This window comes from Malurus melanocephalus, unplaced genomic scaffold, assembly GCF_030028575.1.
Source record: "Malurus melanocephalus ecotype Western Australia unplaced genomic scaffold, MMel_1.1 scaffold_185, whole genome shotgun sequence".
In the NCBI taxonomy this organism is placed as follows: Eukaryota; Metazoa; Chordata; class Aves; order Passeriformes; family Maluridae; genus Malurus; species Malurus melanocephalus.
In genome coordinates, this window is record NW_026623417.1 from 1,353,797 (window position 1) to 1,373,707 (window position 19,911).

General features: G+C 35.3%; 1 protein-coding gene across 2 annotated transcripts in view; it reads right to left on the reverse strand.

Moving 5' to 3' along the window:
- The window catches only part of CRPPA (CDP-L-ribitol pyrophosphorylase A), a 103,870-nt gene that overhangs the window by 65,879 nt on the left and 18,080 nt on the right, over positions 1–19,911 (reverse strand). For both annotated transcript variants that reach the window (XM_057373110.1, XM_057373111.1), the window contains exons 3-4: positions 13,547–13,696; positions 763–867 (exon numbers count right to left, since the gene is read on the reverse strand). In XM_057373110.1, the coding sequence (XP_057229093.1) occupies positions 763–867; positions 13,547–13,696 (255 nt within the window). The remainder of the gene's footprint in view (positions 1–762; positions 868–13,546; positions 13,697–19,911) is intronic.

A 19,911-nucleotide genomic window follows, 5' to 3' on the forward strand; every position in this document is an offset into this window, starting at 1 on the left:
TCTTTGTAAGAGTTACAGTTACACTATTAGAAATATGTCTCATTGGAAGAAATTTCCTGTCAAAGACAGATGGAATGATTTGAGCTGCTTCCAGATCCTACAATGTGGTGATGAATAAAGTAAAAAAAAAATAAAATACTTTAAAATTGCTTGACACAACAGCTACTAAGAAAGAATAATGTCCCACCTTCCAAAACAATGAAATGTGATACTTTTATGTAGAAGGGACATATACTTTGGCACCTGTATACACAGCTGCTTTGTCAGTCATCGGGAATCTGCCAGATTACTAGACAAGGTAAATGATGTTTAAAAATATTTAAAAGATTATTTGAAGAGTTCTTAAATAGTTCAGTGTTACTGAATTCAATGAGCTACTCTAAAAACAAACTGTTGATAGCCAGGTATTTGGCATCAGAAAAAAAGCAACGTCTTCATAGGAAAAGTGGAGAAAAATAGAAAAAAGATATAGAAATAGCAGGAGAAAGGTCATATCACAAAAGAACATTCTTAGTTTTGGAGATTATTTTACAGATTCTCATGTCATTCAAGTATCCAGTAGTTTTTCCTATTTACAGAAAAATTGCTTAGCTCAAGTAACATCTGCCCAAGTCTGTCTACAACAATGATGAAGTCAATTCTGAAATTTGAAATAGAAAAGCCTAAATTAGAATTAAAAACACATTTGAAAATTTAAGGTAATATATAAATTTTATTAATTTTAAACTACATATACGAACTAGATATTATTATTGTCTTTACCTTCCATAGGTCAGCTGTTCCTTCAACAAGTTTGGCATTTGTCTTACAGTATTTCAGAGCCAGATGCAAACACTCAGTTCCATAATCCAGGTCATAGTCTGTACACTGCGGTAATTATAAAAGAAAAAACCATTAATTATCTTAGATACTTCTAAGCAATAACACATTCTCTTTCATTAATTAAACCTTGCATCTCAACAGTCCAATTTACAGCAATACATCTGCTTAAGGCACATAGGTTCAAGATGGATCAGAAATAAAACCCTTCCAAGAAGCTAAATTATAACAAAATGTGGCTATTCAGCAAAGCATTACAGAAGTAAATAAACTCTTTATAACCACAGACGAATTCACATAGGTGCTGCTCATATCTTGATTAAATTAAAGGAATTAATTTATTAATTAATTAAAGGAATGAGAAGTTACACATATAAAAAAAAAATTGATGGATTTGAGAGAGACCTCACCAAAAGACACCACTGACCTTCCAGTGACGAAACTTTTAGAGTATGGAAACAAATTAATAGATGTAGAAGCATGACTCTTCAGATGCTGTTTTGGTTATTGCAGCATCAAAAGAAGGATGGTAGTGACTAAGAAACTCTGTACTATTAAGACCTAAGAACCATTTCTTATGTGATAACCCCTATCTTTTTTTTTCCAGTTACCTGCACAAAAAATAGCAGTCTCATGCAGCACCATGATCCTTACATATTAAAAAAAAAATCAACAAACAAAAGTTTGTAKACTTTTAGACATCTAGAAAAGATGTTATTCTCTCAACACACCCTTCCCAAGCGGTTTGACTTCCTATTGGTAGTGATTATAAGAATGCCATTAATGAAAAACAGTAGGGAGCAGAATGTCCTGAGCCAAAACATAGGTAGAAAAGCAGAAACTGGAGCTTATCAGTTGGGACTACCTGAAAATGAATTAGCCTGACTAAGATAAGAAAGTTCTACTCTATTTTCATACTGTTAAATTACCGGTCCATCCAGAAACACCAATTCCATGTAACAAGGAAGGATAACTTAACATAGCGTCTTTTGTAAAAAAAAAAAAAAAAAAAAAAAAAAAAAAAAAAAAAAAAAAAAAAAANAAAAAAAAAAAAAAAAAAAAAAAAAAAAAAAAAAAAAAAAAAAAAAAAAAAAAAAAAAAAAAAAAAAAAAAAAAAGGAGATATTTAAGAAGATCACAGGCTGGCTAGCAAAGTATCCAGTCTATTTCACAGTGAATTGTCAATGGTAAGTAGGAAAGACCAAGGCAATAATGTGTTCTTATTTTCCCAGAGTGCTCCCTGTGCCTCAAATAAAGCTGTTATTCTGGCTTCAGAAATATCTAAAATAAAAAGTCCCTGAGGGACAAATTGAACCAGAAACGACTGCTTTAGCAGTATTCAGTGAATTACACATTAATCCTGAATTCACCCAATTATTTTTTGAATAGCAGTAATTTTTTTTAGCAACTGCAGTAGGGAGCATCTCATTCATCACTCTTTTCATCACAGGCTCTGTTATTCTGACAGAAAAAACACCTTCTCAACCCTTCAAAATGCTCCACCACATCTCACATCTTTCCACACAGAAAGAGGTCAGTATCTATTCAGTCATTTCATGTGTGGAAACTACTTCAAAACTTTGATCAACCCCTTTGCCCTTCATTTATCTACACTTACCTATGAATTTTATTGTAACATCCTTCTACATAGCTTCTTAGTTAGCCCTTATGTCTACTACCCAGAAAAAATGGGTAGCTCCACTTCCTGTTCCAATATATTTATGAACAAAATAACTTCACAGGCCTGTGTACAGACCTGTACTCATCACAGAACTCCACTGGTGATTTATTGCAATGAAAACTGGTCATGCATTTGACTTTGTTTCTTATCCTATAAAAAATAATCTACTCTGATAAATYCTTTCTCTTATCCCAAATCTTTAAATCTCCTTCAAGAGCCTTCAGTAAGAGCTTCTGTGAAATATTTTATTAATGTACTTATTTTGCTGTGAGCTCAATCAACCTCAAACAAGATGCTAATTAAGTCCTTAAAGAAAAACAATGAGCTCTGCAATACATAAGCTTTCCTTTTCAAACCCCTCTCACTATGTCAAATTTAACAATGTGTCTACAAATTCATGTTTCAAAGACACTGCTCAGTGATCTCCCACTCCTCCAGAACTCAAAAAATCAAAATTGTTAAGCATATAAAAATCTTAGTGGGTTAAAGAAGAACCAAATGAGAGTACTGCAATACAATCTCCTCTCTTTTATTAAGTTCCTCAAGAAGTTTATTAAAACTGATGAAGACATTTTTTGTTTCTATTCTTGTTTTATAAYGTAACAGTGAAATTCAAGGAATTCATCAGCATTACACATCTGAATTGCAATATTCATATACACAGACATCTCAGAAAAAACATAGCTATCACTTTTATATTCTTTTAATCAGTAATTTCTTTCATTTTAGTTTGTCAGCCAACTTAGAAAAGCAGTTCAAATGTTATTGTTCTTTACAGAAGTTTTTTAGCTTCAGTTACAAAAAAAAAAAAATGGACACAAGAACATAGAGTAACTTAAAAAGAAAGGGATTTAAAAAAAAACACTTTGGAATATTTTGAAGTTAAGCAGAAGTTTGAATAAACAGAATACAAAAAAGGTCAACAGAAAAAAATAAAGGAATAGGGAACTCTATCTCCAAAATACATAAAAATGCAGTGATCCCTCAAGTAAAGATGTCCAGAAATAAAGTGCCAGTAAAACCAGAAATGGCCTAGTAACTTTCAATTCCAAATTTTATTACCAAAATGTCTCCTTTTTTCATTTTGTTTTTGAAGAACATTTTCTGGTAGAACCCAAACTATTTCCCACTAATGTGCATAATATACATATTAAAAAACCCCATGTAATTCATGTATTTTTATTTTTGCTTCAGAATTAAAKAGAAAATTTCAGAAAGAAATTTAGCTGTGAAAGAATTTAGTTTGAAACAAAATCAAGTTACATTTTAAAACATATGGGTTTTGAATGCAACTAGAAGAAAACTACGCAATTCCAGCTTATTTGCAAGGTATTAATCACAGATGATTAGTAGGGAGTGGAGAAGTTCCATAAATGGGCTAAGGCATCTTCAGAGTATTGCTTGCTTCAAGGGATGAAATAAGAAACAAAGCAAAGTAATAATTAAAAACATATTTCACTAACACTTGTATATCATGACATTTACCACTCTAATTATCTGTAATTATTTCAACCAAAACATATTGTCAGAGTGTACTGTTCTCCAAGTCTGATGTCAGAGGAGAACAATGACATGAAGTAGCACCACAAGGCCAGCTGTTTATATACCATCTATGTGCTAAAAAGCTTCACATATGAAATTTTAAATCCATATTTAAAGTGCAGAATTCAAAAGCTTCGACATTGAACTAAGAAAATCAGTTTAAAAATTAAGCATTATTAGAGGGCACCTGTAAGAAAAAGTCCTGCATCACCAGCCAGCTGAGGGCAGGAATTGTCCTRCTCTGCTCGGCACAGGCATGGCCTCAAATTGGGTTCTGTGTGCAGTGTTAGGACACCTCCAAATAAAAAAAAAAATTAAACTATTAGAGAGTGTCCAAACGAGGGCAATGAAGATGGCAAAGGACCTCAAGGGGAAGCCATGTAAGAGTGGCTGAGGTCACTTGTTCTGTTCAGCCTGGAGCAGAGGAGACTGGGGTGAGACCTCATTGCAGTTACAACTGGCTCAAGAGGGGAAGAGGAGGGGCAGGCACTGATCTCTTTGTAGTGGCCAGTGACAGAACCCGAGGTAACAGTATGAAGTTGTATCGGGGGAGGTTTAGGTTGGACATTAGGAAAAGGTTCTGCATCCAGASGGAAGCAGGAGGCTCCCCAAGGAGGTGGTGCAGCACAACGCCTGACAGAGTTCAAGAAGCATTTGGACAATGTTCTCAGGCACATGGTGTGACTAYTGGGGGTGTCCTGTGCAGGGCCAAGAGCTGGRTTTAGTGATCCTTATGGTCCCTTCCAACTGAGGACACTCTAYGGTTCTACAAAAATTCCAGAATATCTATGAAGAAAATTGTTACTGACCCACATATGCAACCACTCTCATCCTAAGTCTTCTGAACRTATTTCAATTTACAATACAAAAATCTGTTTAAAACTCTTTCTAAAGCTTCTTTATGACTGAAAGCCTTTTTAACATCAAGTTTGACATTGTACAGTTAACTGAATTTGACATGCACACATAGTTTTGTGAAACAATAGACAYAGTTTAAGTTTCAGACCACAGATTTGAAATGGTGGAAACAGCTGGAAATACTGGCACAAAAAAATATCCACAAAAGAAAGAAAATATAATAGTTTAGCTCTTTAAATGACACAGAAGGAAATATGTTACTTAAAAATGCTTTTGTACTGTTGAATATTCAAAGGCATTCTAATAGGTAGTTTTGGGGAAACTTTTTTGTGGGTGTTTTGTTTTTCAAGCGTGGATGTTTTAATAAAGTGCAGTGGGTGGAATGAGATACAGATTTTAGCATTATACAAATTCTTCTTCCTCTTCCCCCTAAATTAGCTTGAAAACATATTGAAAAATACTACTTCCTAAAATGTAAGGTCTATTGCTGTTCCTTATGTGTAAACATAGAATAAGAGGTTWGAGAAAAGAGCAGCTGTGCAGCCTGTGTCTCTCTAGTATTTACTAATAATCCAAATGCTCACTTGTTTCCAAACAATACTTTGAACACTAATTTACTGTGTCTTTATATGGGAACTGGTAACCATAAAACAGAACCAGCACAGATGAAAAAAAAAGATTCAATACATCACTGTAATTTTCTTATATTTTCATCATTCCTTAGTTTATAGGAACACAAAATAATATTCTTTATTAACTGAAAGAAAATCTTCAGATTTGCTCCTTTACMCAGGTATCTTCAAAGTCTGTATAGAGCCAGCATTTACACTTCTGTAACCCTTGACTATGTAATCTTTAGCACTTTTTTCACTGTCAGCAGCATCTCCATTTTATTCTCTCATGTAAATCCATTCAGTAATATCAGAACACTTGCACTGAAAATGCATAGCTAATTAACAATAGCAGAGCTTTAGGATTTTTCCAGACAGATCCTTGCAAATAACATTTCCACTGCTGAAGTGCCAGAGTACATCATGAACATTCATCATCAGGAATATTTTACTGAGTTAAAAAAAGAACCAGACAAAAGCTCTCACTGAACTTGAACTGGTCTATTTTTACCATATTTTATAAAGACTTTTTTTGCCATGCTCATTACTACAGAAACCAAAAATMCGCTGAATCCAATAGTGGATTTGCAGCAAGCACTCAGCCTACATCAGTATACCRCAGCTAAATGAGAGGTAACAGAAGCAGCAAACAGAAGCAGGAAACGTGACACTGAGATCAATGTCAAATCAGATAATCTCATCTCTGAAACTGTTTTTACTGTAGTTAATKATTAAAACTGCAGTGACACACATCCAGARGCAGTAATAGTGAGGAGAATAAAGATACAGAAATTTACTGTCTAACAGAATAWGCAAACCTGTTTTTATACAGATCTRTATCCTAAACTGTCAATAACTAAGAGATTAAAAACTCTAGCTTCACTGCCTTGTCTTCTTCTTTACTACCCCAGAACACGCAACAGATGACAATTTAGGTGGCTGGTCTCCCATGGGTGGGCTACGAGGATCCTCACTCAGTATTCAGTATTTTTTGAGCCTGTGCCAAACAGGTGATTCTCATGGATACAGGACGCTTACCAGGGGAATCCCAGTAACACTTAAAACAATATTCTCATAATCCAGCCTAACTTCCAGCTTTGCATTGTGTCCCCTTAACATACACCTTCCAAATTGTATCTGAAGACAAAATGACTTTTCACTGTCATAGAGATGCCAGATTTCACCCAGGGAGTGAAAGCTTTGCACCACTGCAGCCAATAGTTCCAAGAGCTAATATGCAAATTTGCGAAGTTCTTTGAGATCCTGCGCATGAGAAGTGACATAAAATGGAAGTAATTATCCCATTAGCAAAAAACCTTTTTTTCTTGTGCAAGGCATTAGAATTTCTCCAAACATTCTTGTGGCAGAAATTAATTAGGGCAAGGTGGAAATTCAGACAATATCCTGGCTCTACCATTGGGCCAAAGAACTAATCAAGTACAGAGCTAGCTAAACTTGCACAGTTTTCTCCAGACCACCAACCTAGCTTCAGTTTTTGAATAAAAGAATACATTACTGAAGAAATTTCTTTTAGCATATTAACTCTGAAAGGTATTCTGTAGGACTGGGTAGGCTTTAAGGATAGGAAAAATTATTTATTCCTCTAAATCTCAGGGAAAAKTTGTCAGGATAAAAAAATGCCCGACAAAATAACAGAGCTCTTTGGAAAATATCTCAGTTACAAGCTGTAGACTATACAAATTAGGATATTCATTTAGGTGAGTTTGACAACCRTGTATTTAAGCAACAGTCTGTGTGCATCAGCTTGTGTGCATCAGTTTGACAATGAATGGAGAAAGGCAGAAAACAATCTTCTGTAAAACTGCATTATTAAAAAATTAATTCCATAGCAATTTTGCATCAAAACAAGAAAAAAATTACCAGTTTTCAGCATTTATTAAATGGAATAGAACTCAGGTTCTATTGAAGTTTCAATTTTTTTTTTTTTTTAATGTGACTACAAGTCATAAAAGCAAGCTGAAATGGACCACAACAATGAAAGGGTGCTGTTAATAATGTGAAACTTCTCATGTAAGAAACGTATTTTCTTTCAACATTTAGGAGTTACAACAATTTCCTTGTCAAACAATCATATCTAAAATCCTAGTGAACAAATCAGAAAGGCTTCCTTTTGTTAGATTATTTCATATGCTTAGATTGAACATCGAAAAAGTCACAGATATTTGCCATCTTCATACTAGTACACAGCTACATACTGTACTACACAGCTAMTTAAAATTAGGGGTAGGAATTTAAAAAAACTATTCAGCTGAGTATCCAGCCTACTTGTACAAACCAAATACATAGTTACATTAAAAGTGTAACCACCTGTTCTATTTCATAGGCAGATGGAAGAATGCTGCCTTTAGGACTCCATACAAAGAAGAACGTTGATTTGTAGCACTGTCTTCATAAAAATCATGCTACAAGACCACTATTAGTCTAGCCAGCACTTGCCTAATTTACAAATCACTTATGGATTCAGTATTTCAGAATACCTTTAATGAGAAGGAAGAAAACCTATAGACAAACAAACAAACTGGAAGGCAGAATTAGGACAAATACAACMATGATGTTCCATGACATATATATTTAGAAGTCCTGAACATATAACTATGAACTACAAAAGGAAAGAGGGTGACCAGAGATGGGGATGTGGAAAGGAAGTGGGTCTCCAGACACACACACACACACACACAAACACGCGTACGTAAACACACAGAAACTGCAAAATCCAGTTCAATAAGGGTTAAATGACCATCCTTACAACACAACACACTTAATAAAACTTTTGTGATGCTGTTTTAAAAAAAGACAAAGGCCAAGTAACAACTCACTACAACTTACGATAAAATCTATGTATCTTATGCACTTTTTGTAGTATGTTTAAAACAATGGTGATCTCTTTTTCAATGYTTTTAAGCTACAGAAATGAACAGCTCTGACTCATACCACTAATTTATGATGGAACAGAACCAGACAAAAAAAACTATCTCCAAGTCAATGCTTACAGAAGGTAAAATATTAAGTTGGTCAACCTTGGTGTCAACTTACATGCCTTGACATACACAAAGTTTCATATTTGACAGATGTTAAATATAAAGATTGAGGTGTCTTGAAGATTCAGATATCTTTAGKCTTGGCAAGGGGATAAGCGGTGGCTTTTTCCAGGATTCCAGCACTAGAATTAAATGCCCAAATTCTGTCTCACTTATATCTTGACCCTTTAGTCCTTTTTCTGATTCTGACCCTTTCTCCCAAAGTTGCCAAGGTTTTAGTCAACAATTTGTCTGCTACTGTTCATCTAATCACTTGTTGCTYCTGGCAATAATAATTTGACAGACATGGACTTTTTTAATGAAGAATGAAGCCACAGAAAAATCCCCAAATCAGTCTAGACATTTTGCCTCGAAGGACTTTGCCTGACCTATGCCAAAATATTGCTAAATTGCTACAGCTGACTCCCCTGCTACAGAGGATACTAAAATGCTTCACACATGTTTGAAAAAGARTCCCAGTAATATTGTGCCCTTTCAAGAAGTACTTTAGAAGTTTACAAAATCCACATGGAATACACTCCCTATTATTTACATACAGAAAAGACAATACTTYGAGCAAATCCTCTTACAATGGGCCTAACAACAGCCAACTTCCTTTCTTATTCTGGCAAAATCTTCCATGAACATTTGCAGGGGTTTGTTAGAGGAGAGCCATTTTAGGATTTCCTTTTCTTCTACTAATGACCAGGTTGGACAGCTTGCAGACTATCTCTTCTCCCCATCTCAACCCGATTTGTGGACATCTTGTAATGATTTTTTGGGGAATGGAAGAACATCTGCCTCCCAGAATTCAGCATCAAAGTATGTGCATGATTCTCCCTGACACACTATTGTTTTGTATCTTGTCATTACTATGTTTATATATAGCCATTCTCTCCTATGCGGGCAGATGCTGTAATGGCCCATAAGTAATGTAAYGGCTTAATATTCAAAGAGTAGTTAGCGTTCGCTATGAACTAATTTAGGGTAGTCCCAAAAGGTACTAATCTCTAAATATTTTCTAACAGATCACATAGAATCCCTAAGATCAGCCTGATCTGTGTGGATAACTGCAAGGAGGTTATAGATATGAATCACAGAACACATTGAAGTTCATTCTCCTTCAATGAGTATCCGTGCTTTCTGTTCCTATTTTGAATTTTTTTTTTTACTTCAGCTTCATTGTTCTGATTAGCTAAACATAAACTTACACAATCTGCAACAGGTCTACTGGACATTACTGAACTAACTGTACATGCACTAGAAACACCCCCTCCCAAAAAAGTGTGTAGCTCTTGCAATTAATTTCCATATGTACAGCAGATCTCAAGGAGAATTGTAAGATAACATAAATGATCAACAGAAAAAAAAGTGTATCAATTTTTTTTAAAAAATATTCTTATAAAGCTATCCCTCTCTTTTGAATTAGTGATCAGACTTTGTCATACCATCCGCACATGCAGGATTCCTGCAGAATAGCATTCTAACATGTCCTGCTCTTTTTTCAGCTGTTTGTAGYAATTCCCTCTCACAAGGTTCTTGGCTCTCCTGGACTGATGGCATTGGTGAGCAACTCTGCAGTATTCCCAGCATTCATGCTGATAACTCCTTAACCATCCTATCATCTTCCCAGGGCCATTTGTTTACATATCTGACATATAAGCGGCTCAGAATCTTCTACCAACAACTTCTCTTCTGTTTCCATTTTTGGTTGTTTCTCTTCCAGATCACAAAAGATAGATTTTCAGATGTTCCTACTATCTTTCTTGCTTTAGAATTTTACATTTCAAGTGCTCAATGCTTTGTTAAGTTTGGGTATTTCAGACTTTATATRTTATGGTTGTGTTACTTTGTACAGAACACAACATGACACAACAAGACRCTTTGTATTAAAAACGAAAAACTTTGAAATCGTGCATTTCACAATATGTCAAAAACAAGTATTACAGAAATCAGTCTCAGCCTACTCTGATTAAAGGAAAATGGCAGTCTACCTGACTTCCTGATACTCTAATTCCTTTAAAAGGTACTGCTCCAGGGAACACTTGACTTCTGGTAAGTGAAGACTTTTCCCCACCCACCTCTTCCTAGGCTTGCAGGATCATACTCCACATTTGTTCCTATTTAAATTAAGAAGCGGAACAGAAACATGAAACTACCTTRAGCAAAAATGAACAAGTCTGGTCGAAGGAACCTATCCCTTATTTGCTATCTTTGGAAACAGATTTCCAATTAACACTTATAATTTCCTGATTTTCCTTAGGATTGATAAGAATAGAAAAGAAACGTACTTTCAAAGAACAAAAATTTGTTATTAACATAAAATAAAAATAATAASTGAAAAAAATTCAACTGGCTGATTTTGTCCCAGGTAGCTTAGAATTGAAGTAAATTATGGATTCTGGCATTTTTTTGCAATTTTTCCAGAGGTTTTACTGTTACCAGAGATTTGCATTTTTGATATTAAAATTTTTAACTTGTCCATTACTAATATTTAACTTGGTTCATTAAATTGTGCAGGAAATGAGAAATCACAAATTAAGACATACCAGAACTAAGAGCAGTGATGCAAGGATACATTTATCCCCTTAACAAATTTATATGTGCTTCTACCTATAATCCCAAGGAAAACTCCTGGCTAAGGTAAAGCCTCCCACCTTCAGGCTACACACACACGTTAAATACAGTTCTTTCTCCCCTTGCAGTTGTTTGCATTGGTCACTTGTCCACTTGGTCACTTTAAACTTTGTGGTCAATATATTTAGAGATCTTACATTCATGAACACATATGGAAGTAAATAGTCTAAAACTATCTACTCACATGCTGCATTTAAATAGAGATGGAGTTTAAAAGCAGTACTCCACATTACACACAATGTAACTGAAAAGCCTGTGTTACTCAAAGCACTAAATCAAATGGACAGTTTCTTTCCAAGGAATGCATGTCTGACTGTGTTTTTCCCATATTGTTGCATAAAGGTCACAACTGTATAAAATACACAGGCATGGGATCATGGTCCCATGCAGAGTCAGCCAAAATGAATTCCATTCCCAGCTTAATGAATGACTTGCAACATGAGTAAGAAAACTATTTTCTCTTTTTTATTCATCTRTACAATGATACTTACCTTCACCAGATTGTGGGAATTGATTATGGATATGTTAATATTTAGGAAGCATCATGAGCTGCATCCATTCCTACAAAAATCTGTCCTACGGTAGCTTTGACTAGGTTTTTCAGGACAACAATTATCTGTCTTTTTTTACTTGTTTGTACAGTTCCCAGAACAATAAGGTCTTAATCCTTGACTTGGATAGCTAGACACCATTGAAACATAAATAATTGGGAAACAATATGAGTTGAGAGATTTTAGCTAAGTGTTATACTTCCCAAGGGTCCACGGCACAGAGCATTTAAATGACCAGAATTTAGCCAGAGCAGAGGGAACTGGGGACAAGAAACCATAACCTTGGTTGCTTCTAACAACTTTGGTGGCTTGAAAGAGCAGGGATATACAAAAAAAAAAAAACCACTGATGGAATACATATGTCAGAAAAAAAACTATTCAGAGGAGCAAAGGAACTGCAAATATAGTTGTCTTTTGAGTGGGGCATTTAGGGCAAGAGATTTTTATGTATTTGCCAGCTCTACTGTATTTGCAAATTATGAGCAAACATGGTACAAAAAATACTGGGTTGTTTGGGRGGTGCGGGGAGGTGGTTTCAAGAAACAGCACATAAACATGCAATTTACCAAAAGATACACACATCAAGAAAGAGTTGTATAACCAACAGTAGCAGTTATCTCTTGAGATGTGTTCTTATGCACATATAGGCTGCATTTATTAAGAGTGTACCCATTACATTCAAGGTAGAGTCTCAGAAGTATCAGCTGTCTGTCATGGTATATAMCAAGAACACCCCCTCCATGCTTCCTATCAGAAGCAAAAAGTTGAAACCAATCCAAAGACTTGAGCATCTAATAGTTTCAAGTATCAAGCATAAAGGGTATGACATGGAATTTGTGCCAACATTTCTAAGSAAAACAATTAGTGAACAATTAAGTAACAGCATCTTCATTGTCTGTCCWCACATTTGTTCTGTTGTTGGTGTCTTCGAAGCTTTGTACTCTCTGAAAGTGAGTATGAGAAACTTGGGCTTGTTTAGAATTCAAAGACTGATGGGAAGCATGTGATTCTCAGTATTAACATGAAAAATAATTCTTTCCAAGTGACAAATGAAGAAATGGTCTGCTTCCAGTCAGTCTGGAAGATACCTGGAGGACAGGCAATTTCCACAAGGTGATGAATGAAAAGGAAGTAGAATGYTGAGACGAAAGGCTGGAATGTTTCCAGTGAACTGTGAATGCAGGGTGGGGCAAATGAAAGCAGTCTTCAGGGCAAATACAGGCAAAAGAGTCAGTGTTTAATGGACTACCCACAAGTTAAATTTTCATGAATAAAGTTAATGTTATTTAGGAAAAATGGAGAATTACAACAGAGACTAAGTAAACATTTTCAGCCACAATGTATAATACTTATGCAACAAGAAACAAGCAATTTACCTAGATGTAGCAAGATATATTATCTTAGTATTTTAAAACAGCCTGTATCCCACTAAATTACTATAAAATGCCATTATTACACTTAGCATCCAAAACTCTTTGATATTCTTAGTCAACAATRCATACTTTACACATACACTTTAAACATACTAACCCACTCATTTAAGTAACCTATTTAATGCACTATAAAAATTAAAGCAAATCTGTCTTTCYAGATATTTAGACTTATCACCCCCTCTTGTAATTAACAGTTAACTAATCAAAAATTTCAAACAGATTAGAATTACAGGGATTTTTTAAAAGAGTCAGAAGATAYATGCATACAGTTTGACGTGATCTGAAATAGATGCTGAAGCTCTATTCTTGAAAGAATAAAGAATTTCTTTTTAACTAAAGTAAATGGAAAAAAGGTCTTATAAAGTCTTATCTCTTACCTGTTGGTATGCTTCGTAGATTGTATCAAATAAGAAAGCCTGAGGCATTTCACTCGCTCTGTACCTGGCACGTTCCAGTGAGTGGTCTAAGCAGCCATYTGCAGCTGAGGCAATAACAGTAGAAACTAAAGGACGGATTGCTCCCGCTGCCTGTGGAAAAAATCAYGAGAGACCTAAATATTATTAATATTAATTTGTATCACATACCTTTAGTCAAAGAAGGATCTTGAAATTTTKTTTACTTCTTTATCTTTTCTATATCTCATAATCCATAAGTCATACTACTTAGTCGGCATGAGACTTTCAGGATTCAGAAATCTTAAATCTTAAATTCTTCATWAACATGTACTGCACATACATGTACAGACCTGAGATGTTCATTCTTCAGACTTTCTTCTGTATACATAGCAAGTGGTTTCTGTGACAGTTCCAGGCCTATTCAGATAGCAAATACCAGTAGACACACCTGAGAAATCTTGACAATCCAGAATACCTACTGCTTTCATAGATCTCAGCTTGGTTAAACTGATCAGAAATAAGCTACAAGTTTAAGAAAATTGAGCTTGTCCCTCTGTGTGGTTTCAGCCTGTGAAATACCACATAACCACACTTACCAGTGAAATCAGAGGAAACATAGCATACGCATCTGAAAGTACTCAATATCCATGGCTTTAGGCATTTTGATACCAGAAAGCTACCTACACTTCACAAACTTTGGATGTAGYTAAAGACAACTGGGACAAGAGTGGTCCCTACAATAATGAAAGAAAAAGTGCAATGGCAGAACCCTGCTTATCAAGTTACAGGGTAAAAGGCATGCTCCCCAACAATGCTAACCTCTGAGAACAGCATCTTCACACTAGACCCCTTATTATCAATTTTTAAGAATAATAAAAAAGAATAATTGATGTTGTTTCAAAACATGTGGAATTATCCAACATCTTAAATCAGTATACATAGAAAATCATTCCCAGTGGTGAATTATGACATTTTATACTGCAGCCACGGAGGATTTTCTGAGGTTTAGTGAATCTTGACAGAGAAAAAAGATCTCTTACTACATGAGTACTGCTATTACTGATTTTACTTTTCTCTGTTAACAAATCCTGGCCTCATACATAAGTCCTGTCCATTCTTAGAAGATTTCTGACCTCAGATAATTGTACAATGGCAGAAAAAGACGAAAAGGTTTTGTGCTCTCAGAAGAGAAAAACAAGTTCTCTTCCCTCCCCTTTTTACACTAAACAATAAAACAAAGGGGAACTCAGTCAGCATGTTGAGCACTTTATGAGCTCTAAACTACAGTTKCTTAGTCCATTCATTCTTTTACAGAATGAATACAGAGATGTGAACCAACTTCTCATCCCCAAAGTTCTGATATGCATGAGCAACCAGGACAGGGTGAAAGAAAAGATGCAAAAGATCTGTGTAACAAGAGAAATACCTGAATTACTTTTACAAATATTGAAAACTTTTTGTTTCTAGTATGTGGAAAGGGATACCTATATAAAAACTACATGGAGCAAAATGGATCACCCAAARGCAAAATGTGGTACAGAAAGATCAGTAAAAACTATGAAATCACAGAAAAACTGTCTGTAGAGAATCTCAAGAGGTCATCTAGTCCACCTTTCTGTCCTAAGCAGGATCAACTTTATTTCTGTAATAGAAAAGACAAACAGAGAAAACCAAACATTATAATTTTAGTAACATGCCAGTGTATTAAATGAGGTGTAAATTTAACAGATGTACTTAGAGCAAAAGCTGTGCTTAGCAGAAGCAGAGACTAAATTATCTGCAACTTGTCCCCTCTATTTCCTATGATTCAAGGACATGGATTATTACATCTATATCCCAGCTGCTGGGCATTTGGATTATGTTATTTTGTTCTGCCATCATATTTTAATTGGTCACACACACAACACAGAATTATAAAATTAGAAGGTCATGGGAAAAGAGAGAGCAGCATGCTACTCGCAGTTTTTCTGTAATTAGCCATATATTTGATTTTTTTTCCTGACAGTTACCATTTCAGAAAGCCATTTAGCAAAAGAGGATTCCTTAGGCTTATATAATATTTTATTACAGTTTTTATCAATCCTGTCGTGTTAAATTTTAAGTAYAAAACAGGCTGCAAGAATACAATGTGACTTGCGTAACCAAATCTCGCAAGTGAAGCATRCACTCTGAGGAACAAAAAAACAAACTGCAATTCTAAATAAAATTGAATACTCAGAATTATGTTCTTAAAAAGAACTCTCAAACACATTGTTTTCTTGCCATCTGGTTTATTGCACAATAAAATATTATGAATATCTGTATTGGTATCTTTGTGACAGTACTGAACCACAACTCCTGCTCTGCTGAGGCCTAGCTCTTCCAAACAATTCAGAAGGACCTAATTTCTACTAAATCCAAATGCAACAGTTTTTCTAAACTCTGCAATTAACTTCTCAAGCAATTGAAAGTTTCATGGCACTCAACTTTTAACCAGTGCATTTTTCAAATGACTAGTTTTCTTTTACAATACCCATAACTGAGTACAGCATGGCAGGGCGAGTTTTTTCCCTTTYTTCTTACCATTTCAATAAGAAATCACAAGTTGAGCACAGTTTTCTCCAGCAGGTCCATTCAAACTATATCTGACACTAATTGAAAACATGAAATGTAATATGAAGGATAAAATTCATAGCTGATGACCAATCATGCAAGTGAGAGAAATTCTATGTATGCAGAAATAGGATAATACACAGCCATTTGATTCCAAAAGAAACTCCCAGCTTTTATTCCAGAGAAGGCAACCCAGTCCATGACTGAAAGGAGAATGGAGAGCTCTAATACTTACTAAAGCCAAGAAGTTTCAACTGCTCAGAAACCTTCATATGATAAGGAGCTGCAGTCCAAAAGGCCGAAAAGCCTTGAGCATACTTGCTAAGGTGCAGCACTAAGTCAATACCTTCAAATCCTGAGACAAGATACAGAAACTGGTTGTTTGTTTTGCTCATTACTGGCTCACCTTTCCACAGGACATTTCTCTGTCTCATAAACACATACAGGCTTTCTCAACCAGACGATGTGACCCAACAAAGGGCTGTGTTTGCCACCTCAGSAACACATGAACTACATTAGTTCCGAAGGCCACTTTCAGACTGGGTGAAATTGGGATCAGCTAAGGGAAAATACTGGCCTGCAGCCCTGCATTGTTTTCATATGGCACAAGACAGCTGAGTGCCTAACAGAGGAAACCTTGCATCTGCTGGSAACATCCCTGAGCTGGTATAAGCCAACAGAGCTGCCAAACTCACRCTGGCTTACACAAACCTCACCACRTGTGCTTCTGCTTCCAAAACTGGCTAATCATATCTTCATTCATGGTCTAAGCATAATATTCGGCATGTAAAATCAAAAGAATTGAGCTGTGAGTTTTGTCTTATATACAGGCCAAAGAGGGGCACACTTTTAAGATGTATGGCTCATTCTACAGTACTTCCTTGTGGTTAGCACAAGCCTCCTCCCCACCTCTGAAAAGCACAAAGCCTTTCTGAAATCCACCTGACATCCTTGCAATGAACTGAATGGGGAACTCAGGAATTTAAGACAGGGCTACAAACTACATTTTTTAGTCCAGAAATTTAAATATTAGGATACAGTAAGGACAAAAATACAATAAGGCAGTATTGTTCCTAAAGGGACTTTTGTCCCTGATGACTGTGGGGGGTAAGTGAAAAACATAATCATTCACCTACTCTACATCTATTCAGTTACAACAGCAAGCATTTTAACCTTTGCAAGGAATTTCCAWGTCGGTTTCCTTGGTTATAAATCAGTAACAAAGAATTATTTCCACATTAGTACAAGAGAGTATGTACTAAGTCTCAGGTATTTGAATTTGATTTGTTCTAATTTGAGAAGCATTGACTCACTCTTTACATCAGGAATGCACAAGTATTTGGCCCGGCTCTCAGGCAAGGTTCAGACACGTACTTAAAAATGAATAAAACCAAGAAAATCTGTTCTCATTTAAAATTATAAGTTCTTACTAATGTTACTGTAATTCTAAAAAGCCTTTTTGCACTTTGAATTACCATAGCACAAAATATAAATCCTGTGAGTCTAAAGMAAGTGTCTGGGTCTTATACTGGCATTTTCCTACTGAGAGTACTTGTCTTCCACTTTCTAATCATTGTGAGTCAGATCTCAAGTAGGTTTCCTTTCAAAATCATMTAGAAAATGCATCATACATCTTTGTTAAATGTGGATACTTAACAGATAGTTAAACTGAATTTCTTTAAATGCCCACTTTACAGCCTTCAAGCCATTCTACCTCAAATACAGTCAAGCACTAACCTGGTACATCCAGGAAATGCATTTCTTTCTCCCATTTTTGCGTGTTTTGTTAAACAGATCAGTTAAAGTATCCAAATATGAGTGGGCAAGCTCTTAAAGTATTCCTTTATATCATAACAGACATTGAAACAAATAACTCGCTAATGGGTTCATTTTCTTTTACAGACAAAATATTGGAAGAATATACACCCTTCTAATTTATCACTTCCTTAAAACAACATTAAAATTTCCTTAGAACGCAGACTTTCATCAGCTTCAGGGAAAGTGACAGACTCCTATCCGCTGATCTGGTGAAACTGAACCCACTTCCAGATGCTTTTAGACACAACAGGTGACCCATTTTTTATCACCCATTTTAAACTGCACAAACCAAAAACATTTACAAAAAGGTCACCAGTTTTGTGTTGTTTTCTGCATAACTGCAAGACCACAGCACACATTCAAGAATTAAAGATTCAATGGTGACTGAAAAAAATTTAGAGACTTAAGTGCATGATGAAGGTCAGTATAACACGGCATCACAAGTATTTTCAATRGATCCAGGGTGTACTAACCCACCTTTTCACTAAACAATAATGTATTAGTTTATCTATATATTCTCAGTTTATCATACTTTCAASTCTGACAATAAATTTTTAGATGTGTGTATTTAGTGAATCCATAACCAGGGTGTGCTTTAAGATCAGAGAATACAGTCAGTTTAAGTAATGTTGAATTCAAAAAGTATTAATGACATCTTTTATAATACAATGAAATATGAATTTTTAGATCACAGAAAACTACACACAACATAAAAACTTGGCTAACATAACGCAGTATAGCTTAGTTTTACTGAAAATTCATAAATAATTAAATCCTCACTTTATTTAAAGTAAGGTAATATTAGGTAATAAAAAAAATCCAAACAACCCATAAAAATTTTCATAACGATTGGGGATGGATATGGAGCTTTTATCACAAGCAACAAATTATCCAGCTTACAGATACCCAAAAYATAGTGCAATATTCACCAGAGACCAACACTCTACACATACAGCACAACACACCAAGGACATGTTATCAAAGAGCCAAAAGCTCYAAAGGGTCATGAAAACCAACACAACCACATCACTGATTTGGTCATTTTGGGTAGCCAGAGTTGAAACAGAACAAGGATAAACAGCTGCAAAGCTCAGCAAGTTGAACGACATGGACTAGGTAGTAAAAAAAAAAAAGTTGTAGTGGCACAAAATCCTTACCAAAAAATACAACAGCTACAATTCCTTTTGTTTTAGAACAGTGTGGTAATGAGCTCAGACAGACACAGATCCTTCAGGCTGGCATGGTAAAAGAAAAGTATGCTATGTCTTTGGCATGCCCTTGCCCCCAATAAGCCCCAAGTACTCAGGCAGACCCCCAAAGTTCACTTACACAGCCAATCTGCAACCCTCAACTTCAAGTGAGTGGGAATGACARCCTAAAACTTTTCAGTCTAGTCATAAATGAGCAAAACCTTCCACCCCTCTAACATGACTTCTTTTCTGCTTTTSAATTACACCAAAAATACTTCTCCATTCATGGTCTCTATCCCCCCTGCCTATCTCCTCTATCTCCCCTCCTCTCCCTCTAGGGAAATTAATTTTCCCTATTCTTTCTACCTTCTCAGCTGTATAGTAGCTGTATAGTAGCTGTATAGTAGCTGTATTGGGTAGGTGTATATTTTATGTTTCATTTATTATATATTTTAATCATCCCAATTAACAATTCAATGTTTTAATATTACTTAGGAATAGGCCTAATATGAAATATATAAAAGCAAGCCTATGAGTGCTAAGTTTAAAAAAAATGTTCTTATTCATATGCTTTCACATAATTGTTTTCTCAATACTCATATTTATACATTTTAATTCTTTATTCAGAGTTGTTTTCAACTCTGACAAGCAAAACAGAACTGAAGCAAGACTCACAAATAATTTAGCCACCCTGCCTTAGAAGAAATAAACTTGGCTTGCACATATACATTGAAAATAAAAGTACAT